This window comes from Pogoniulus pusillus, chromosome 6 (assembly GCF_015220805.1).
Source record: "Pogoniulus pusillus isolate bPogPus1 chromosome 6, bPogPus1.pri, whole genome shotgun sequence".
Taxonomy (NCBI): Eukaryota; Metazoa; Chordata; class Aves; order Piciformes; family Lybiidae; genus Pogoniulus; species Pogoniulus pusillus.
The window spans coordinates 17,219,689-17,244,530 of NC_087269.1; the positions used below are offsets into that span (position 1 = coordinate 17,219,689).

General features: G+C 36.7%; 1 protein-coding gene across 5 annotated transcripts in view; it reads right to left on the reverse strand.

Moving 5' to 3' along the window:
• The window catches only part of IDE (insulin degrading enzyme), a 71,460-nt gene that overhangs the window by 44,944 nt on the left and 1,674 nt on the right, over positions 1 to 24,842 (reverse strand). For 4 of the 5 annotated variants that reach the window (XM_064144690.1, XM_064144688.1, XM_064144687.1 and 1 more), the window contains exons 2-10: positions 13,979 to 14,163; positions 12,389 to 12,596; positions 11,432 to 11,601; positions 8,617 to 8,739; positions 7,140 to 7,252; positions 6,568 to 6,730; positions 5,209 to 5,301; positions 4,650 to 4,741; positions 2,183 to 2,263 (exon numbers count right to left, since the gene is read on the reverse strand). In XM_064144690.1, the coding sequence (XP_064000760.1) occupies positions 2,183 to 2,263; positions 4,650 to 4,741; positions 5,209 to 5,301; positions 6,568 to 6,730; positions 7,140 to 7,252; positions 8,617 to 8,739; positions 11,432 to 11,601; positions 12,389 to 12,596; positions 13,979 to 14,138 (1,203 nt within the window). In that variant the 5' untranslated portion in view covers positions 14,139 to 14,163. Of the gene's footprint in view, positions 1 to 2,182; positions 2,264 to 4,649; positions 4,742 to 5,208; positions 5,302 to 6,250; positions 6,315 to 6,567; positions 6,731 to 7,139; positions 7,253 to 8,616; positions 8,740 to 11,431; positions 11,602 to 12,388; positions 12,597 to 13,978; positions 14,164 to 24,842 lie in introns of those variants that run through there. The other variant, XM_064144691.1, reaches the window with a different exon arrangement.

Here is a 24,842-nt window from a genome sequence, read left to right on the forward strand (position 1 = left end):
CTTCCCATCAGCTGGAACTGAACACAAAATGTGTTTGTTTACTTTATTATCTTTGTATTGCCTGAGCATGACAGTTTGTGCTAGTTGGAGGCTAGCTGGAATATTTTAGTGGGAAAAACGAGATTATAGTCTGTGACAAGGAAACAATGGTGATGTCTACTTCACTCATAGGCTTGCTGCGATGAATAAAAACAAGAACAAAACCATAGATAAGACAGAGTCTGTGCTTTCCTCCCTGGGCTGCTTCTGTATAACTAATCCTCCTGCTTCTAATCCCCCTTGCTGATCCTCCAAACTCACCTTGCACATAAAGCATACTCTGGGATAAGGTAGAGGAGTGGAAAGAAGGCAGAAGGGTGGTTGGGAGCCCCTCCTGGGGACTGTGATTTCTGGGAGTGGTGTTGCATTTCTCTACTGCCTTTAACTTGTATATTTCTGTATACAGCTGTATATATTGTAAATATCTGTTTGTATATTGTGCTAAGATGTAAATATAAAGCTTCATTCCTTAACTTCCAGATGGCTGAGTCTAGTCTGGGTCACTTCGTAAGAGTCAGGGGGCAGGTTAAGTCCCAAATCATCATCACAGAGTCAGAGAAGATGACCTCCAGAGGTCCAATGTTACCTTAACCATTTTGTGATTCTGTGATTACTATTCAGCAATGTCAGAACATACTGTAAAAATAAAGTAGACTAAACCAATCTAGGTACAACGATCAGATTATTTTTTTTTAATTATACAATTAAGGAGACAAAACAAAGGAAAAAGGTCACTGCACATCAGGGAACAACTATCTGGAAATCATCAAGCCTGCACAAGACACATGAAAAGTAAGATGAAAGCAAGACCTTAGCAGTGACTCCTTAGACCAGCACAAATATGCTTGGAAGATAAACTTCTGTTTTGATGAATAAAAAGTTTTTAAATACTTTTTTGTAAATATGTAACAACTTACGACACTTACATTTACTCATGCTAACTTATCCTCAGCTTGTTATTCCAAGTTATGAAAAACAGCTTGTACTTCTAAGTGCATGAAATCATCAAACAACAGTTCTAAGCTTGGTTAATTCAAAGTATAAATTTTTTATGACTCAGAGGCAATAAAAAGAACTACAAAAGTAACTTTTCTGTAACTACTTCAGCAACTACAAGCATAATCTGAACTACCACTTATACTGCAAAGCACAGCATAAGAAAATAAAGCAGTGGAGGTGGGGGGGGAAATTCCTGAATTAATATTCTGCTTTTGGGAACACTGCTGGAAACTTTCTGGCCTGATATTTGGAGACAGCAACCATAACCAGGAATGATCCAACAAATATAGATCAGTGAAAGACTGTTTCAGAAGTCTATTTGTCAAAACCAAAAAATCTCTTTAACAGAACAAAAGCAAGATACAGCAATCCAAACATAACTCTTAAACATATCCATTTAAATGTTTTCAGTTAAACCTTTTTAGTAAACAGAAAGACAATTCTAAAAGATCGCTGTTTGGACTTCACAAACTAATGTTGCAAAATGCCTCTATGTAGACACAGACATAAGCTGTGCAACAGAGAATGTCTGCAGTGTATAAACGTTCCATGAATTTCACTAGACAAAACCTTCAGCCTAGATCTTCCTTTAGTGCAAAATGAGGTAACTGAATTTTGCACAAAATACAAAGTGTAAGCTACATCATCATTCTTGGAGCACCAGTATTACAGACAAACATTTCTAATATGCTCTCTTAAACATTTGTGCTTGCTGTAGTATTTCGATATTGTTAACTATGGAAACATTTAGGAAGACAGTACTTGTATTTGTGATAAAATTGTTGTTTCTCTATTAATAATTTCTCTAGAGAACATTGTGCTATCTGGCAGACTCAGAATGACAAAGCACGTATCTGGAAGACATCAAATAGCAACTCCAGTAACCGTAAAATCAGTTCTATCACGTATAGAAGTATGAAACGTCAGAGTGAAGGAAACATGCCAAAACTAAGATCTAAGTAGGATGATACCAGCTTCCTAAGCTCAAGAAGTGCAACGAACCTTTGGCAGATAGCTGCATTTATTAAGACTATAATCATACTGCTGAATTAGTATACTGTAAGAAATAAAAAGGAGGGGGAGTGAGGACAAGAAAAACCCCAACAAAACAAACAAATTTTTTAATCCCCAACTCTACACTTACATGCAACATTCCTCCAAGCTTTGACGTATAACCTCTTGGTCGTTCTTTATCTTTAAATCTGAATGCCACAGCATTTAGATCCTAGGAAACAATGTAGGAAAGATTGAAAAGCATACATTAAAGACTACTTTAAGACTAACTACTGGGTAGTTAATTCGTTTTCACAACTTTAGAAAAGGTAAGAGTTTTGTTGCATCCATTTATGTTAGGTTTATAACCACTTTGAAAAGTTTTTAGTGACAGAAAACTCACAATTTCACATAGTATCACAATATGAAATGTTACAAGTCCTGCAAACCCTATTCATAGTAAGATCTGTCTCACAGCACATATATTTAAGTTTCCTGATAATATGAGAACACATCAACTTTGATACAAATGCATAGTTTTGCAGTACAGTGTTTGTGGCATGATAATGAACTGAAGCAAGCCTTTCCCTCTTCAATTTTTGTTCCTTTTGCACAGCCAGGCAAAAGGCAAATGTAGAGACAGAAAAGGTGTGTTCCTTCACACCATTTTAGCCACAGAACAGAACACAATGGCAAGATCTAAGACAACAAAACCAGTGAAAAGGACAGTCCATTTGCCTGTGAAAACATTCAGTCTGGTTAGTTCATCAATTGGAAGTAAACTCAGAAGAAGGTTCTTTATTTTCAAACTAGTTTAGCAGCTCTTCTGACTCACCCCACAGCCTCAGGAGTGCTAGGGCTGACTGAAACGGAGCCAAAGAATAATGCAAGAATGAGATACGAAGATGGAATCTTCTCTTTGCATGTAAGAACAGTGCAACAATTTGAGTAAAAAGAGTTCATTTACAAATATGCAGTGTCAACATGCAAGAAATGAAGTATCTGAAGAATTTCTAGTCTTATAAGAGCAGCAAGTTTTTCAACACATAAAGCAAAGTAACAGGGAATAAAAAACATTTACTCCAGTGATACTAGTGAACCAGTCAGACTACACATATAAATGAAACTGTGTTTATTTCACAGTGTCACTGGGAAGTGCAGTACTACTTGAATTTTAACAGGATACTTCACATTTTCCTCTGTGCACACAGAACCATAGACTTTTGAGACATATTAACAGTTCAGCAAAGGCTGAAGTATACAAAAGTACTCCATAAAAAGTTTTAGTTGACCTCTCAAAAACCTGAGAGATCAAACAGGAGATTCAATGTCCTACTGCATTTACAATCTCAAGTCTACAATTTGATGCATGAAAGACAGGTGTAGAATAGACGTTGCAATTTCCAATTCACCCCTCACAGCAGATGTTTCCCCCTCCTCCAGCTTCAGTGAAGACTAAGAAAGGTTATGCAAAATCCTCACTCAGAGAAATGTCTTCCTCCACCTCCATTATGCTATCAGAATGTGTCAACACATCAGAAGTGCTCACTAAACCATTTTTTGCCTTTTATCAGAAGACCTGGGTAACACAGATGGTCCCAATTGACTGGAGGTTAGTAAATGTGACACCCATCTACAAGAAGGGCCAGAAGGAGAATCCAGGGAACTGTAGGCCTGTCAGTCTGACCTCGGTGTCAAGGAAGGTTACAGAGCAAATCATTTGGAGCAGCATCACACAGCACACACAGGACAAACAAGTGATCAGGCCCAGCCAGCCTGATTTTATGAAAAGCAGGTCCCACTTCACTAAGTTTATCTCCAAAAACAAGATGATCCTGTTAACGGAAGAAGGAAAGACTCTAGATGTTGTTCATCTGGACTTTACTAAAGCTTCTCACACTGTTTCCCACTGTATTCTCCTGTAGAAACTGGCTGCTTGTGCTTTGTTGGGTAAAAGTTATTTGATGGCTGGCCCCAAAGAGTGGCAGTGAATGGAGTTAAATCACAAGTGGTGCTTCCCTGGCTTGGTATGATGGCCTGATGCTTTTTATAGCTTTACCAAATAATCTGGAGAAGAGGATTGAGTGCTCCCTTGGTAAATCTGTAGGTGACACCAAATTACGTGGGTCAAGCTGTCTGAAGGTAGGGAGGCTCTACAGAGGGATCCAGAAAGGCTGTGTCGATGGGCTGGGGCCAGTAGTATGCAGCTAAACCAGGCTAAGTGACCCAAGATTCACAGCTCCAAGCAATACTACAAGCTGAGGGAAAAATGGCACAGTGAAAAAAAGATCTTGAGGAATTGGTTGCTAGCTTGTTAAATATGACCCAGCAGAGTAGCCAGGGAATACTTAGAGACTTGGTTTAGTGATGACATAGCAGTGCTGGGTTAACAATTGAACTTGATGATCTTAGATTCTATTATTCTATAAAAGTATTTCACAAGAATGTATTCTGAATGTACTTGTCAATTGTGTCACGTTGCACCTTTATAGTTAAAACATTTACTCACCATGCAATTATTAAAGGTTATTTGCACAGCTAAGGAATTTGTTTCTACTTACAATTCAAAAATTTGCAAAAATATAATCACCACATATTTCAAGCACAAATCACTATACCTTGCACTCTTGGAAAACCCATTCTTGAGGTCCTTCTGTACGTAGTTTTTGAATGTATTGAAACATGTGCAAAATAATATCTTCAACATGCACTGGAAAGAAAAAAATGCCTAATAATTAATCCAGTTCTGCATGAAAAAATTCCAATGAACGCAAACCTGTGAAGTTTTATTTTTAATTACACCCTTACAGATAGCACACATGCAATCCCACTAGCACAGTTAAACATGTTTTTGCTCAGACATAAATTTAAGATTCAGGTCCCCAATCAATTTTCAGTACTGTCTTATATTCATCTATAAATGTATAATATTATTTAATTTGGGTATGAATGACTAGCACACAAACGTTTTAACAGCAGTTCCTTTAAAGATACTTTAAAATATTTTATCAAACACTTCAACTAAGTTGGTTCTTACATTGGATCATATGTGTTAGCACATTAGAGAAGATCTAGACACATACAAACAAACAGATAATTAAAATAAATTGACTTTAAAGCTATAAACAAAATTATTTTCTTTAGAAACAAACCCATCAGACACAGTGTTTAACTTACAAAGTCCTTCTTCTGTCAAGTCCACGTTAATAATGAAAAACATGAAACCTCTAGCACCTTCTTTCTGTCCTCCAACAAGAGTATTTACCCATCCTATGAAATCCAAAAGAAAGCCAAAAGAAAATGTTACATAAACAAATCTGTAAGAACTTATGACACTTGTATGCTTCAGCAACATTTTTCTTCTTTTTTAAATTCTTTTTCTTTTTACTTTTTAACTACTTCATGTTGGAGAATTCTTGTTAGCAGAGCACACAAGAATTGATAAACAATGAGCAACCCGTGCTGGGAATGTCCTCAAATCCATCTTGGGAGTTTAGATAGCAGGCACAGGGTAGCTTCCCCCCACATGCAGCTGCAGGGGGTGGATTGCAGCTGCAGGTGGGCAGAGTTTAGCCAGCCCCAGAGGCTGACCCTCAGATTGTTATGGTATGCTGACCTATTGATGCCTTACATGTAACTCTGGACCCTCTGACTGTAACCAATCTTAAGCTGAGCACGCCTCTTGCTAGAATGCATATAAGTTACTGTATCACGGAAATAAAGGGGATTTGACCATCTAACCATATTGGTGAACAAAGAGTCATCTTCCCATAGCGCTCCACCGAACGTGTTCTCCAACAACTTCACATGTTCTAGATATAAGAACACTGACATGTTCTTTCAGACTAGACATAAGAAAGGTATTTTTTATGAAGAGGGTGGTTAAACACTGGGAGAAGTTGCCCAGAGAGGTGGTGGAAACATTCAAGGTCAGGTTGGACAGGACTCTGAGCAACTTGATCTAGTTAAATATGTCCCTGTTGACTGTGGGGCAGTTGGACTAGACAACCTTTTAAGGCCCCTTCCAATCCAAACTATTCTATGATTCCCTTTTCTTCTTTAACGCCTAAAGCAACAGTGCAAGTTAAATATAGCACAAGTCAGACTTAGCTAACACTGTGCTTGGAGTGACACAACAAACTCAAATTATTTGATTACTGGCTAAGGTATTTCTGTTTCGAATGTAGTAATAAAAATAACACAATATACACTCTTGTACCTCCCAGACATTAATGGACAGAAGTCTCTGAGAGTCAGCGGCAGAATAAAGACAAGATCATTATGTCCAAGTTCACAAAACTCTCTGAAAAAGGGTAAAGGGGAGTGCAAGAATTAACAGCTTCTGTAGTCAGAACGTCTGTTATTTATTTTTACCCTCCACAGAAACCTAAATAACATAACTTAGAACTCAAATTATTCTAACAGTTGGGGGCTATAAATTTAACATACAGGAGTTAATTTTAAGTGAAATGAAGCTAAAATTAAAAAAGCTGTGCAATAAATTACTACTTAATTCTTTACCTTCAAAGGACTCACCTTTGGCTTTAAGCTCTGATAAAAGACTCCCAGGGCCTTCATGCCCAATTAGATGGCCAAGGTAATGGCCAGGGTTTGATTTATAGTACTTCTGAAGGTCTGGTATGGGAAATGTGACATAAAGATTTCTAATGTCCTTAATAGGTACCACTTTGTAAAGTTGCTAGGAAGAAAAATAAACAAGGAATCAATAAACTAAAGGAAGCACTCATTTTATTCAATTACAAAGCATGTATCATGTTCTCTTCACATGCACACAGTTTGTCAGAATGAAATGTCAAAAGTAAAGTTATGTAAACCCTATGGCAACATTTTATCCATTCATGATGTAAACAAAAATGGAATTAAATTATCTCCCAGCTATTTACAGCCACAACCAAATATACAACCCTTATTATAAACAACACAAATCTATGCTACACTCAGCATTGAAAGGTGGGTAGAAAATTAGAAAGAAATATGGAACTTAACATGGACATTGATAAAGAAGTAAAGTGCACAAGGTATTACAGTAACAAAAAATGCTATTTAAAGATACTAATTTCTGATGGAAGACGTATTTCTATACATACCCGAAGGTGCTCTTCTTGGAAAGGATGTTCAGGAAACTCTGGTATAGGGACGTTTTTATTCTCTACTTCTGAAAATAACTTTACCACTAAGCAAGTCAACTCATCCAAGGATTCTGAAACACAGAAATATTAGAAGATGTATAATCAGTATCTGAAGACTCTGGCAAATTTGGATTGTGTAAATTCTTTGAGAGAGACATGGATTATGTAGAAAAGTAGTTTTAAGGATATGATGAGTAACAATTTCAGAAAGGAAACCTGTATTAACAATAATATGCTATATGCATCATATCTATCAAAAGAAGGCTTCAACTGTGATGAAAATAAATTCAGTAATCAGAAAAAAGCATCTTTTGAGTTCAAGTGATGAAAGCTGGAACTGAAGAAAAGATATGCCCAACGCTGAACACTGCCAACAAAAACAAAACAACAATTTCCACCAAAAGCTTAAAGGACATGGAATTACAGCTGCAAATTACTCAGAGTGAAAGCATCTTAGCCAAAACTTGAGATCGTCTTCAGCCCCAGCTCACCTTCAGTACACTGAATGTACCCATCTACCAGTAACACATATCTACCTTTAAAAATAAAAACTTCTAATGCGTTTTACTGTTCAGCCTGCAATAGTGAAATTAAAACTTTGATCATACTCTGATAAATATGTAATGTTAAGCAACAGATTAGATAGAGTAACAAACTGAATTGAAAGGAATTAGGGACCATGGAACTGCTTTGGTTGTGAGTATATGCACAGAACTTGGATTCAGTTAAGCTGTGTTTTCCCACTTTAACAAAATGTACCTGTTTAATTTCAACCATGCCATATACATGAATAATTTTTAATCAGCTTCTTGTAAACAGCTGTAGAGAAAGATTCCGCTTTGCTAATTTATTTGACCCACACTGACCATCCAAGTGCTATTGTAAAACACCATTCAAATATCAGTCTGCCAGCACGTTTTCAAAAAGCAAAGTTTCAATGCACTAAGATTTTTGCAAACTATGTAAAATATCATCTTCGCTGTTGAAGATTCTAAGCAGTTGGTTGATAATAAATTTAGAAGTGAACTGAAGTTAAGGATTTTTATCTAAATGTTAGGTTAGGATTATTCTTTGGTAATACAGAATGTTTTGTAATGGGAGTGTAAGTCTAAAATACAAAAAAAAACACTGAAAGCACTCCCACCATCTGCAACCAGACAGGCATCAGTCTTCATAAGACAACTATACAATGACAGCAGCTGGTAACAAGTTTAAAATTTTCTGCTTATTTTTTCTATTGTAAGCTTAAGAACACACACACATACATTTATACATTGCAAGTTGCTTTGGAGACTTCACTGAACGCAAAACTGTGTTTGGTTAAGTACAGCTTTCACTTTTTCCTTTCTGTAGATTTTCAGTCACTTGCATACACTTCACTTTCTTCAAACATAATACATGTAAAGTCCTAACCAACAAACAGAACAAAACTTACCTCTTCCTAAGACACAAATAGCCATTAAATTTGATGAATAATAAGTAGAATGAAACTTCAGTAACTCTTGTCTTACATCTATTCCTTCTTGGGTTGGTCTAGTTTCCAGAGTAAATTTATTTCCTGTAACATAAAGACAAACAAGCCAAAATGAAACAAACAAACTCGATGTTTATGAGTTTGGAAATCAAAGAGAAAAATATCAATTAATAAATTTCATTTCCTCCAGATGGATAGTTATTGTAAAAATAGTAACTATGAATCATAACTTAACTGGATCAACACTGCCTCAGCTTATCTAAGACAATAAATACTTCCACTCTCAATCATCACATTCCCAAAGAACAGAAGATGGTTTTCATTGGCTCATTTCAAGTAGGTTTTACTCCCACATACATTTTTGTCATAGGAATCACTGCCTGAAATAATGTCAATAATTATGTGCCACAAATTATAGCCTAGTACTAAACGAAATAAACATGATTTGTAAACTGTGACTGTTCAGCTGCTTCTCCTTCATAACAGCTGAACTGTTGATGAAGTAGAACTGGACTGGAGTGGACATACTCCCAATTCACAGTTAAAGCAGAACTTGTTTTTAGTAAATGTAAGAACTTGAAACAACAGAAAAATTAAGAATCTACTAAGAGGATGCCAGATTTTAATCAACTTCACTTCCCTTCATTACATGGACACACAAAATGGTCAACAGAATATAGACCAGAACTACAGACTCATACTCCGTCTGTTAATTTGGAGAGCAGTAACTCCTTAAGCCACAATCAAAGCAGGTATAGAAGAGAGGAGAAGATTAAGTCAGGCAATTGTAGAAGAAAGGCTGACTTGTGTGTTTACAAGAAAAATAGTAAGTAAGAAAGAAAACACTGAGACAGCATGCCATCTATGCTTATACACCCTGGGAACAAATCCTACAATCAATCCCAGACATAAGTTAATACAAATCAGTAAGGCAAAATTACCTACATAAATAAGGCAAGTATATTGTCCAGGTGTTTGGTGATTAGCTACAAGTCTAATCACAACTGCAACCATTAAAAAAAATCATAATACATAGGCTGTCTTAAGTTTCAAATGGGAGTAAAAGCAAAACTTCAAATGACACTTGAAAAGGAAGGTATTGAGTTTAAAATATATAGACATCCTTCATTATCTGCAGACAAATGAAATGCAGAAAATTTAGCCTCACTACTGTGTTTATTCCCACAGAATCAATACATAAAATAAATACTTTAGCTCAGTAACTATGCTGTTGCAGTACTGGAATACATTAAGAATATGAAAACACCTTGTAGAAGTAGGAAAATTGACAGTAGACAGTGAAAGTGCCTGGCAAAGCACTTGACACTGTTGCAGGTACAGCTGGAGAATTACCATCATAGCCATAGAGAGATCCTGAATTTATGAAGAGATAAAATATAGATCCTAACATGAAAATTAATAGAAACTTTGCTGGCTAAACAGGCTGCACAGCAACAAGGAATGACCCAAAGCACCAAATGGAGGCACTCATGTATTCTCCCAGACTAACATCCTCTCAGCTATCTAATAGTTGCAGCATTGCAACTGTCATGAAAACCATATTACAGTTATCATCTCTTCTGGTAAATAAAAACCATCAAGGCCAGGCTCTGCTTCTGCACAGTCAGATCTACAGGAACACTATATGCTAAAGTTTAATTTCACAATTAGAGCTTAATTTAAGAAGAGGTATGACTACTGTTACAGAATTTGTGCACATTTTGGGTATTCTCCCCAAGCAAACATTTCATTTATGTCAGATATGAAACATTCTTAGACCACAGAAAACTATTTCTGCAACTTCCACTTAGATTTCTGAGTGCTATACAAAAAATATTAAATATTAACTCTTCAGTGGTAAGAAATGACTGAATGAACTTTGGATGTTTGCCTGTCTATCAATACACAGAGTTCACAAGACTTGTTCAAGTTTACCTGTTTGAAAAATGCTAACAGCCCTCTATAGTGTCTCTATTGACTAACAAAGTAACACATGTTCTTGTAGCAGCTGGCTACCAGCCCCTCAACTACACCCTCTATCAACAGGTGTAGAAATATTCTTCTCTTTCTTGCGATGGAGGGACAAAAGAGTCCTTAATGCCCATTATCTGCCCTCACATCACCCTACTGTACCAAATATTTTCATCGGCTATTCATCCAGCAAACTGACTCAGACACAAAACATATTTGCTTTTTTATTAAAAACCAAACAAACTGAGGTTTGGGGGTACTTATTTTGAATTGTTACTATGCATTCTATGAATAATAGAGCCTGAAAAAAAATTCTACATTGTTAAGACAGTGATCTGTCCAAGCACATTCTATCTACTCATGCACTACTGTTGTGTTTTACACTAAGATTTTGGTTTCATATATTCACTCAGTAATTTTCCCCATTACTTTGCTGACCTTTCCAATTTGACCTAGTCCTAATTCAGTACTACTTAACAAAAAGAGTATGTGGTTAATAACAGTTCATTCATTATATTACACACAAAGACTTAACAGTACCAATTATGACAAATCCAGTAATTGGAAAACAGCGTTCACACAGTAATTATCAGAATCATAAAGGATGCTTCATCAGTCTATTGGAAGTTTTGGATCACTCTGTTTTGTATGTTTCTGTCCAGCTCTATTTGGACTATGATGTGGAAAATGTGATAAAATATCATAATAAACATGTGGTGTGGAGAGGAAAGAAAGGGAACCATTTCAGTCTGTCTGGTGATTTTATATGTTACACAGAACTCTAATGGATTGTATTCTGGCAAACCTGTTCCAAATTTACTGAAGGGATGATTGGGGTTTCCAGTAGCCTTCTCCAACTGAAACAACCTCCAGGCATCATTCATCAGATTCTTCTCATGCTCAGAATCAACAGCATTCACTTCCCTGTCTTTGCAGCTTTCATCAAACAAAGGGCACAGGAAAAACTGGGCAAATCTAAACAGAAATTTTGTAATTCAAGACAAGAATATTTTACATAAATGGCAACAGAAAACTATAAAGCTTGGTACCCTCCTGAAAACAGCTGAGTATGTTATTTTTTTAAACACAGAACTCAGTCTGTAACATTTTTTACACTGATTTGCTATCATTATCTCTTAAGTTCTTTATCTATGCTTACAGAAAACAGTATGTCATCATATAAGGTACTACAAAATCAAAGACCTTGCATCATTATTCATATACTGAAAATTTCTACTGTTTTGAAATTTCGCTGCAAGAGGCTCTTAACCTCATTAATCACATCTGCCTTATTGGACAACCAGAGAAAACTCAGGGAAAATCCTGTCTTTACCTCGCTAACTACACACCTTTCCATTTCTGGCCCCTCCCACAAAAGGTAGACATTTCACTAAGTTAGTTCCCTTTACTAAAGGCATCCTAATGTATTTCTAGAGTTCATCCTTTTGCTATCAGTTAAGAATCCTACAGGAAGCACATCATTTGATTATACATTCAGAGTATTTGCACAACACATAAGTTCATAATCATATTGTGCCCCATATTTCCAAAAGCATATATAAACTTTGAAGTTCAAATTTTCTGCCTCAGTGAAGAGCACTGCAGAGCTTTTGAAATGGAAAAAGTCTGGTATCAGTTTTAAGAGATGACAGTGCTCTCAACCCCTTCTTTAATATCATGATTATGAAACTATCAAAAACCTTTTTACACAGTTTCAAACAGCACCTACACAACAAAAGATGAAGTTTTAAAAAAAGTTTACCTGTCTAGTGCACCTTCTAGATGTTCGTGTGACACGTCAAAGTAATAGTTGGTATGCTCTCCACTTGTGAAAGCATTTGAGCTTCCAGCATGTTCACTAAGAAATTGGCTATACTCATTCTCTTTTGGGTATTTTTTGGTTCCCAGGAACAGCATATGCTCACAAAAATGACTCAGTCCAGCAATGTTGGGGGGATCAGACAAGGACCCTGCAGAAGGAAAAAAAATCATGTAACCATTCATAAAAAAGTAATACTAAAACTAAGTCTTTTAAAGTGCTTTATATTACAGTGTGTTGACTTGGGCAATTATGTCAATTCTGTATATATAAGCAGACATTTGTACAACCACAGTCAATTAAATTCAGTCTTTAAAAAGAAAATGCAACATAAAATTGGAGTGAATAACTGAACTAATTAGTGTCTCAAATTTGCTCTCCAGATCAGCCTGTATTGCCTTATAGAGACAATTTTTCAACTTAAATCCATGACTCATAATTTTAAAGACCTGGCAGATCCCAGTGTTATGACTTCTACACCTTGCCTTCAGAAACCACAGCAATTTCCAAGCACAATTAAGGAGGTATTTATCCTGTGGTTTACAGGACGACTGATAACCTGTAATTGCCCAAACGCATAACAGGTATTGATGACCAGCTAGTAGGTGTCAAGGTAGACAAGACTAAAAGACAAAAAATGATGTGCAAGAATAGAAGCCAGAAACGTAGAAGTTTGAGTCCTGCTCTGGAATGTGCAATGGAAAAGCAAAGATGAAGTAAATACATCTTCTCCAGTACATGTGCAGGATCTGGGTGCTGCAGCTGGCTATTACTGTCATAGTTCATAATGAAAACACATGTGAAATCCTCTGAACTAGATAATGATTTCTGACAGCCATTTCCACAATATAAAAGGTCAGAAGTTTTCAAAGTTACTCTACCACTCCTGTCCTACTACCAACAGCAGCAAAAGCTCCCAAATACAAATGTGGCAAGAGGATGCTTAGATAATGAGTACAGGATGCTTAGGTAATGTGTGCATGTATCGCACTTAGCAACTGAGAAACTACAACTTGAGAAATACCTCAGACATAAGAAAAGGCTTCTATTATTACAAAGAGTCAAAGTAACTGCCTTCCCCTTCTATTTCCAGTATTTCTGTTTGCACACTTAAGTATCATCGGGACTTAGGGAGTGCCTCTCCAACTCCTACAGCACTACAGCATTTTCTCACCTCTACACATCAAGAGCATTAAAAATAAAAAGACTGAGATGACAGATGGAGCTGTCTGAAATAATTGCATTCACACCCACCCCTTTCCAGCTCAGAGAAGATCTCTCATAACACAAAACTTAATGGTTAAAAGAAATATCTCTACTGCATTTACTTAAGTATAGCTGAGTGCAAAAAGACAATTTAATTAGCTCTAATAACTTTTAACTTGCTGTGTCAAAGAACTAAACAAACTTTAAGTCACAATAAAAAGCTAGGCTGCCAACTGGATACTGCTCCTGCCAGTTTATGTGTCATTAAGACACCCAAATATAAAGCAATTTTATAATAACATAATGAACACAACATGCATTAAATACCTATGTGCACATCAAGTGCTGCTGAAGATTTATCTGTGGTGGGGTCACTAATGAGAAGAGCTTTAATGCCATTTGCCAATTCCAGTCCACGATATTCTCGCTTATCCTCAGGTGATTTGATAATTTCATTTGTTATTCTCTTAATAGCTGGATTGTTCATTTTGTTGTTTGTCTCTTTCTGAAACCTTGAAGAAAACAAGATATTTAATTTACTATTTTTATTTAAGCCCTGCTAGTATTTTAGTATTACATTAGAGAACACTGGGTGATTTAATTCTGCACAAAACTCACACAAACTGTATTTCAGATCCTGAGAGATACTGTTAAAATGAAACAGAACAGTCTCAAAGATCAAGCAACATGATAAAATTTTAGTTGAATGTTTCAAGTTTCATAGTAACAGTAATTAAAAAAAAAAAAAGAAAATAGTAAGGAAATATCACCCCCTCTTCCAATTATGGTAGAAATGAATTTAAGTTAAGCATATAGTGATATCTCAAGTATAGTTTCTGACTTCAGGGAAGTACTTCATGTGTCTGAATTGGGTGTTTTTATTATGAATGTTTTAAGTTCACAATTGTCAAATAAACAAAATTATACTAATAAACCACTAAATTTGCACACTCAAGCAAGAAAAGGCAACATTCTCCACAATACTGCCATAAAATACAAACACACCAGTGTGATGGTTTGGGCATTAACCTGCCTCCCCACACTTCTGAATTTGCCCCAGCTAACTCAGACGGCCTCTGGGAATATAAATGAAGCTATTTATTTTACAGCAGCAAATATACAAGCAGCTATTTACAATATATACAGTTATATACAGAAATATACAAAGGATAAACAATACAGAAGCAAAACTCCCCTCCCAGAAACTTGAGTCCCCAGGAGGGGCTCTCAAACCACCCCAACACCTTCCCCGGCCCCTCTCAACCTTACCCCAGTTCCCAGGAAGAATAGAGGTGCAGCCAAGAGGTTAAGAAGGAAGGTTAGTGGCAGTGGGGTTAAGGAGATGTGACTAAGTCTGAAGGCAAAGGCAGAATGAAAAAAACAAAATGGAGAATATTATGAAATGTTTTCCTTCTTCTTCCCAGAACTCTCAGCGGGACTGTGAGTGAAGAGACACAACCATGTTTACCTTTTCACTGCCCATTATCTAGTTCTTTTACCAAAACATTCCAGCTTGCTTCAAACTAGCACAACCAGAGAAAAGCCATAAGGAGGAGCAAACTGTCTCACCTGTTTAAACTTCTACTATTAGTTCGATGGACATGCTACAAGACATGCTTCTTTAACGGCGCAATTTTGAAATACCAGGGTTCTGAACTTACACGCTCTCTTCTCTCAAGTAACTAGCAGTAGGAAGAGAGGAAATGAGTCTAAGTTGTGACAGAGGAAGTTTAGATTGGACATCAGGAAAAACCTCTTTACTGAGAGTGGTGAAGCCTTGGAACAGGCTGCTAAGGGAGGTGGTAGAATCACCATCCCTGGAGGTGCTCAAGAAGAGTGTAGATGTGGTGCTTCAGGATGTTGTTCAGTGGTCATGGTAATTAGGTTATGGTTGGACTCAATGACTTTAATTTTTTTTTCCAACTTTAATGATTCTATGCTTTTGTATAAACCCTGGTTATTCATTTTTTTAAAAATATCAAGTGAAAAGGTAAGATATTCAGACTTGCATATTTGAGAAAGTAGAGTAGAACCACTTGACTGCATGGTAAAAAAAATCCACAATACAACAAACAAACAAACCACCAAACCCAAACAGAATCAAAAAAGCAACCAACCAAACCACACACACAAAATAAGCAACCCCCAGAAACGGCAAATCACAGTTAAGCTCTGAGCCAGTTGTGGTATATTCCTGTATGTAAGAGCCACTGAATTCTTAACCTGGTTTACAGGAAGAGTTTTAGAACAGGACCCACTACATGGTACCAGCCAAACTCAATCTCTTCCTAAAGTGAAGTGCTGACTGCCATATTGCCGAGTATAATATTACATGAGCTTTGTTACTTATTGCTGAACTAATTTCACCTAAGAAAACCCAGATTTGAGTCTTAACTCCTCACCACAACACACAGAGGCATAAGGAATATTGTATGGTCCTGTCAGTATCACATAAACAAGGAGTTTCAGAGTATTTACTTTCCCTTTTGTTGAGTTGTATGGTTCAAGGAACTTCACACAGGTTTTAAGACTACACTACAAGCTTTAAGGTGGTGTGGGACATAGAACATGAAGAACTGCATAGTTCTCAACGTATGTGTTCAGATCTTCAGTCACAGCATTTTAAGTAACTCCATCTAGTAAATCAATTGTACACTTGATGTTAACACACAAACAGAAAAACAAATCTGATTATATACATTTATTTCCAGTTTAAAATTACATATTAAGGAGAGACACAGCTAATAGAATCTCCTTCCTAAAATACTGCATCATTCTCAGAATGGAAAGCAGTTATGCAGTCTACTGTCCCCCAGGATTCTCTCCCTCCCATTTATTTATATGCTTCTGTAGTACAAAAGCAACAGCCAACTTGAAGTCAGCAGATGCACAGTCATCGGTATTGACATTAGATATAACAACAAGCCAATAAAGAGCTCATTATTAACACCATGTTAAGGGTAGAAGACTTATAAATGTTTACAACAGAATCAACAAAAATCTATTCCACAAACAGAAAATTAAGATTTAACCTACATCAGAGTGAAAGTTTGGGTAAGACTGGATTTATGGTTGGCATTAGACCTTCGAAACCTTCTGAAAAAAGTATGATTACTTTAGAACTTTTAAACACATTTTAACACACTTGATATGAAAGAATTACAAACAAGAATTAAAATCCAAATAAAAACTCAAAAAGCAGTAAGTACAGAAAGCATCAAAGAATAATCAGAATCTCAATGCTCATGGCTCTTGAATCATAGAATCAACCAGGTTGGAAGAGACCTCCAAGATCATCCAGTCCAACCTATCACCCAGCCCTAGCCAGTCAACTAGACCATGGCACTAAGTGCCTCAGCCAGTCTTTTCTTGAACACCTCCAGGGATGGTGCCTCCACCACCTCCCTGGGCAGCCCATTCCAAAGGCAAATCACTCTCTCTGGGAAGAACTTCCTCCTAACATCCAGCCTAGACCTACCCTGGCACAACTTGAGACTGTGTCCCCTTGTTCTACTGCTGGTTGCCTGGGAGAAGAGGCCACCCCCCACCTGGCTAAATGTCCCTTCAGGTAGTTGTAGACAGCAATGAGGTCACCCCTGAGCCTCCTCTTCTCCAGGCTAAACAACCCCAGCTCCCTCAGCCTCTCCTCATAGGGTTTGTGTGCAGCTAAGGCATTTTAGAAGTAAACATTTCCACTGGTAAAACATGGGCACAAAACTCACAGAACTGACCTGAAACTATAGTTCAGATCCTGAGAAATACTGTTAAAATAAACCAGAACAGTCCCAAAGATCAAGCAACACGATAAAATTTTAGTTTAATGTTTCAATTTTCATACTAACTGTAATTTAAAAAAAAAAGAAATCAGTAAGGATGAATTACTTTTTTTTTTTTCAGAAGTGCAGTCAAATCTTATCAATGAACAATAAGCAAAAAGCTACATTTAAATTTCTATACTCTCATGTAAACCTGTCCACTAGTTTAACTCTCTACTCAGGCTAATCCTGATTGGAATATCTATGTGCTTCCTTCCTCTAAAAAAAAAATGCAAATATCATTCAAAACCAAAGGATATTCCACAAAGGATATTCTAAGCACAGCAACAGCTAAGTTTCTCTGCATCAATGGCACAGACAGAATCATGTTTACAATTTTTTTAAAAGTGCCCTTGCTCAAATTTCAGAGTCCCAAGTAGAAGTACTGTGCTAAACTTAAGATATTGTATAAAACATTGTGACATGCTACTTTTCATAGATGAAAATAAGTAACTAAACTATTCTTAACTGTTCTCTCACTTCAAGACAGTTCTATTGGATTGATGAATGTAAGTATGTAGGAAAGCAAGGAGGTCTCTTTGGTCTTCAGATAAAATATTCCATTTCATTAAGATACTAGCTGCTTATCTTAAAATGCATACATACCAGAAACTTCTCAAAATTGTTTCTTTTTTTTGTTATACAATTTCCTTGTGATCTGATATCTCCTTGTTATTTCTACACTGCATCATTAAGTCACAGAACTTTACTGTCTACTCAGATGATTCATCTCTTCAATGTGATTCACCACATTATGCAGCTTTTGTGAAATCCTGTGAGATTTCAATTGATGTCTAAAGAAGGTGCACACTTCATGTTATTATCATTCCCTTCTTCTGCCTCCTTCATAGGCTACCTCTAGTTTGGTAGTGAAAGAAAAAACAGTACAAGAAAAACCTATCATTTTCAAAAGGTCGAAATCAGTAATTGAGTCTTCAAGTCAAAGACTTAAAATTGTATTTCTGTCTTCACTGGTATTTCAGTGGGCACTGTGAATAAAACATTACCTTCAACTTAAAATGGATTTGCATGATTAACCCACAGTTATCTCTCTGTGAACTAAACTGTAGTACCAGACAACATGCAACACAGATTCTGGAAGGCAACCCATCTAAAGAACAGTATCAATACCTTCCTGGTTAAGTACTGTTTCTCCTAGTGCTGTGACTACAACCTAGTATCTAGAAAAGAAAAAAATCGCTTATTTATACAATGACTTTCCTTAAGGACTAAATTGTAATACATATCAAAACTTCCTCATGAGTGTAGCCGGTAAGCCAAGAGGTGATTCTCCCCCTTTACTCTCTTCTTCAATACTGCACCTAGTTCTGGGGTCCCCATCATAAAAAGGACACAGAACTGTTACACTGAGTCCGGAGGCAGGCCACAAGGATGATAAAAGGGCTGAAGAACCTCTGCTATGCATACAGGCTGAGAGAACTGGGTTTGTTGAGCCTGGAGAACACTCCAGGGGGACCTTATATCTGCTTTCCAGTATCTGAAGGGAGCCTACAGGAAAGGTGGAAAGGAACTTTTCATATGGCTGTCTAGGACAGGAATAGGGGGAATAGTTTTAAGCTGAGGGAGAGTACATTTAGACTAGATCTTGCAAATAAGTTCTTCAGTATGAGTGGTGAGATCCTGGAATAGTTTGCCCCCATGATAATGGGGTTAGACAATTACCAAGGTTCCTTCCAACCTAAGCCGTTCAGTGATGACCTCTTTCTGTGCAACTTTTAAGCTCCGTAAGTACAACTGCTTTATAATGCTACTACGTTCCATTCTTTCATACAAGAAATCTAAGAGACTACAAACCCCTTTTGGACAATAGAACCACTTCTGATAACAGGAAAAAAACTAATAGAAACAGAAAGCATTCCACATGTCTCATGGCTTTTGAAAGGAAGTAGTAGTCAGGTGGTCAGGTTCATTCTCCCAGGCAATTAGTGACAGGACAAGAGGCCATGGTCTGAAGCTGCACAGGGGAAGGTTTAGATTGGATATTATGAAGCACTTCCTCACAGAGAGAGTGATTAGGCACTGGAATGGACATCCCAGAGAGCTGGTAGAGTCACCATCCCTGGAGGTCTTTAATAAAAGATTGGATGTGGCATTTGTAGCCGATATCATGGTGTTAGGTCATAGGATGGACCTGATGATCTCAGATGCCTTTTCCAGCCTCAGTGATTCTATGACTCTGTGAAATAGTTTAGTTCCTAAAGTTGCATTCATACACATTCCTGAAGTACATGTGCTAGATCTACTTGCTATGCTGTCATTACAGTAAGCATTGGACGATAACGATCAGTAGCAACAAAATTAATCCACAAGGTAGATGCTGTCTTTATTGCAGAGCTAATATTTTAACAAACACATTAAAAGAAAGAGTCACACTATTTCTACAGAACAGAAGCAACAGAGAAAAACCAAATAAAACAAAGATAGCAGGAACAAATTGTTACATGATTGTATCACTGGGAATCTTTCACTGTCTACAAAACTACACCTGGAAAGACGACAGAGCTAGAAAGAAAAAAAAAGTGAAGAGTGGGGCTGTTTCATTCAATAACAGAGTCCCTGTCAAATAACCAGGAATTAAACATCACTTGTACAATAAAAGTATCAGTTGAAAGAAAATGCTGAATTGTAAACTAGAGCACTTAGAAGTAAAATTACATTCTATTCTTTGAGGCTCCATTTTTGTAATGCCTTCCAGGCAAGCAGTCCCTTGGAACCACTGATGATCTCTGGGGATGTGATGTTCCACATGCAAACAGCATATTAGAGTGGGATTAAGTGATATAAGACTCTGCCTAACTATTTTAGTCTTTCAAAGTTATTTTAGAAAACTACCTTTAATTAAAAATCTGTCAGTGTAGTCAAATCTAAGTTAAATTTTTGAACAATTAAAGGACTATACTTCAAAACCAATTAACAGAAACTCCTGAGGGTTGTTTCAATGCAAGAAAGTAACTAGCTAATAAAAGTATGACCCCCTCAAAGCACAAATTGCAAAGTGCTTTTCAGGTTTTTTTTACCATGTCAGGCTAAACATATTCAAGTCAAATGCTAGCACATGGGTCTAAGCCAGATGAATACCTATAAACATTAATCAGCTTGAAAAACTCAGACGAATGGCAACAAATAGCTAAGAAATCAGCAGGTTTTGATGTTTGCTCTCAATTTTATATCAGTTGCCTTGACTTCTGGGGTTTGCCTGAAGCTTTTATGCAACTGAATCCAAATTAATTCAGACACACCTCTGGGTGTTGCAACATCACTTTAAGTTTACACTTGCATATTTGTAGTGTTTTCAACTAACATCTCATCTGTCTTTTGCATACACTTGGTGTGTTATGCTAACCGCAGTACAACTGTTACTCAAGTTCTGTGCCCTCAGAGACAACAGTAATGTCCAATCTCACATTTTACACCTGTTTCAAGCTCGGGGCGGGGGGGGGGGGGAGAGTGGGGAAGTGGATTTGTTTGATTGATTTGGTTTTCTTGGAAGGTGATTTTTATTACAAACTTAATTACCTACCATTTACCAGGGTGAAGTGAAACCTTTGCTGAGCCAAAACATCTCTGTACAACGTCCTGCAAGGAAGCTACTATTTCTCTCTGTTACTTAGTAACTTGGATGAAGATTTCTTCAATTGCCAGTACCCTGAGTGAACGAAGTTTTTTGCAAGAAGCCCAGTGCTACAGAACTACTTGCCAGTTTTATTATCTTTCTCGCAGGAATAACAGCGCTGCATTGAGCACTCCGTAAGAATCGTCAGTTGCAGGCTCATGGCTTTGCAACAATAAATTAAATCTCCATTCTTCCACAGTACTTTTTTGCAGTACAATTAGATGGCCTTGTGACATCCTTCCTAAGTGTAACAGCAATCTTACCAGTAAGTCAACCAATAACCTACCTGCTCTCTTCTCAGTTCACTTGTACACTATAATTAAGCAGTATTTTTGGACTAGACTGTAGGCAGTACAGGTTTTTTCTTAAAATCAGGCAAATGTTTACTAAGTTCTGTTACAAACAATGTAATAAAAAAAAGGAAAGAAAGGAGCAAAGACTAACCTAAACCAACCAAATAAACCCTAAGCCAATAAACCAAAACAAAACCCAATCAAATTAAATCAACTAACGTGAACATTACCATAAAATCCACCCTAACTCTTACAGGTTCAATTGACAAACCTAGCAAACCTTCCTTAACACATTTAAACATAAACCACTTATTCATTATTCAACATCCATAAAGTATTCAGTCTTCTGTGAATTTATTTATCATGAAGCTAGAGAACGTGTAAGATCCCAACACATTGCTAATGCCTATCTAAATAAATCTGATTGCATACACAGGCAGATAGACTGCCTAAGCAGACAAATTGCTCAAAAATTTTAGCATGTTTTGTCACTTTAAAATTCACCAGGAATTCAGCATAATACTTCAAACACAAAAATTCCAACTACAAAGACACACAATTATTTAATCAGTGCTACCAAGTTATTAAGAACAACTAATCATGCCAAATCAGGCAAGTTTGAAGGTAATGAATATTTATACGGTTTTATTATGTAGTTCATTTTGAAGAAATTCTTAAGTGTCACTACAATTACAGCATTTTCAAACCCTTGGTATAAAGCTTTTTGCCAAGTCTGTAACCAACTGGGGAAATTGCTAATGATGGAGGCCAGGCCAGATGCCTGCCTTGGTCTTATTCCCAGAATGGTCCAGCTTCCACAGCTTCTATATCACAGCAGCAAAAACTTTGTCTGCCACAGGTTTCACTGCCAATCTGACAGTAGAAACACTGGTGCCACACATCAGCATACAGGAATTAACAACAGTATTAATGAGACAGTACCATGCATGAAGCTAGTAAAAACAAGGGTCGGATTAAGTTTCATATGTAAGATTAGCATCCAGCTAAGTGGCCTGTGTAGAAAAATTTTCAGTATTCTTGTACTGGGGTCAAACAGGCTGGGACATACAACCAACACACCATAAGGCTAGTTTACTGTCCTAAAACTACATTCATTAACTAGACAATTACAGTTCTCAAAGCACTGTAAAAACAAAAGGCAGGATTTTATACATTCCAGACGCAGTCATAAAGAACATGCTTTTAAAAATTTCTGAATCATTTCAGCTTAGTTTTCCTTATCTCTTAACAAATTGCCCCAAACAATTCATGAAAACACATCCTCCAATGTAAACCAGTGTTATTCATAAATAGAAAAAAGTTGAAAATAACCTTTCTCTAGCACTTCTTTCAGTTTTTAACAAGATTGCTGAAAATCCCAAAAGAGTTTTAATGCCTTTAATTATTTTAAAGATTGATTATTTTTGAAATGTAAGAAAACTTTTCTGACTTCAACTTTAGATATGATGATATAAGACCTTCAAAATTATTTCCTAAGTCTGACATAGATTTTTGGCTTGCATAGTTATTTTCCTCAGTCTCAAATTGCATGCTAAGAGCAAGACCGCTGAGACAAGTTTCTGTGTTGCGTGACCAACTGCTTGAAATGTATTTCTTTGGAAATGTACTCACTATTTGAATAACTTGCTTTCTGCATCAAATACTTGCAACTCAGCAGTTCTCATCCTCTCTTTCTCCTTCCCTGGTATTTTATCTCCACCACTCTACAAGCCAAAGGGCTTTGTCCACAACCACAGTGCAGAAGTGGTGTCTAGTGCATAGCCCTGCACACTCTAGGAGACATAAAACTTCATGCCACAGAGAAGACCTCTGTTTAATTCTAACTGTATTTTGATGTGTATTTCATGTATCTTATCCACAAGCAGCACATCAGATTGTCCAAGACTCTTTGTAAAGCCAACTCACTTAACACCTTATGCTACCATCTGTCTCATACCATCAAAAAGAAAAACTTGTGAGGCCTGGATGACAAAAACAAGATGAGACTAAAACTTATACTGCATATCAACAAGAAAGACACAGAAATATGAAAGAACTGGCAAGAAAATCTGATCTAGCAACACAAACAGAAAACTTTAGGATTCTGAATCACGAAAAGCACTGTAATCCCACATTAAAAACATTCTTGTCTAATGCTAAAGCTCTGACATAACCAGCAGCCCTATTAGCAACAAGCAGCTCATAAAGAGCGAGCAGGGCATTTCAAAGACATTAGTCCTAGCTGTTCACCTGTTTTTTCGGTTGGGTTTTTTTTTTAGTTTTTATGATTTTTGATAATTCAATTCTAACTCTGCTGCTACTGTTGTAAGTTATGTCTCAACTCTGCACCATTTTTTTCCATTTCAATTGTTCAGGCAAGCTATAACTCTAACTCATTCTCAAGTTTTGGAACATCAGATCTAAATAGAAAGCACACAGTGAAGCAACTTTCAAAAAAGCTTCATCAAAAATCACCTTATTACATACAGACAGTGCTACTTGTAAGCATACTTTATCAATTTATGAACATCATAAATGCTGAGACTATAAAGACTGAGACACTGACAGACCATGTATAAACTAATACATAACTAGACAAAAGACCAATTAAAGTCCTCTACAAAGACTTTGTATTAGAAACTCTGATTCTTATCAGAAGATCAATATATAAAAAAACTATTGTGAAAGCATCTAACATCATAGAATATATCAGTAATACCAAGTGAACATGTGATCTCTCCAACAATCTGACAGCACTTTTTGTAAATGACTTCCACAACACATTTCAATGACCTCCGGCTAAGAGTCTAACACCTTCCAGTTCAGTGAAAGAACTTTCTGCCCCTTCCCTCTTTGTTCCTCCGGACCTAGCCGGGTAGGGAACTACTTTGGTAATCGTGTAAAAACTAAGTTATAACCCTGACTACGAAAAAGTTCCCAAACCTACTGTTTCACCCAAGGGATTAAGCCATAGCCTTACAAGCGACTGAAGACACAAATGGACCAAAAAAGCCTGTAAGCATGCAAATACACACCAGGGACTTCCCGACTAGATATGGTAATTTCGATGCTGCACATGAGATGAAAGAAGATAACATGCTCTAACTAAGCAATTACCTTGCTGCTCGACATATCAATGAAGGTTAAACATTACATGCAAAGTTAAAGGTTTTAAAAGTCTGAACAAAATCAAGAAATGGAAACAGGGAACATGCAATTGAAATAAAATGTTCATTGTTGCATGTTCACCATCTTAAAACTTTTTTTTTTTTTTTAATCATGAAAGCACCATGCCTGCTTCCATTATTTTTTATGTAAATTCTAATTCAAAATTAAAACTTAATAGATGATTAAGTCACGGTTGTAGGCTGTAAGAAAAAACACGACAGGCCTGCTCACACATACAAAGTTAAGTCCAAATACTGCACGCAGTCATGCGCTTAAAGGAG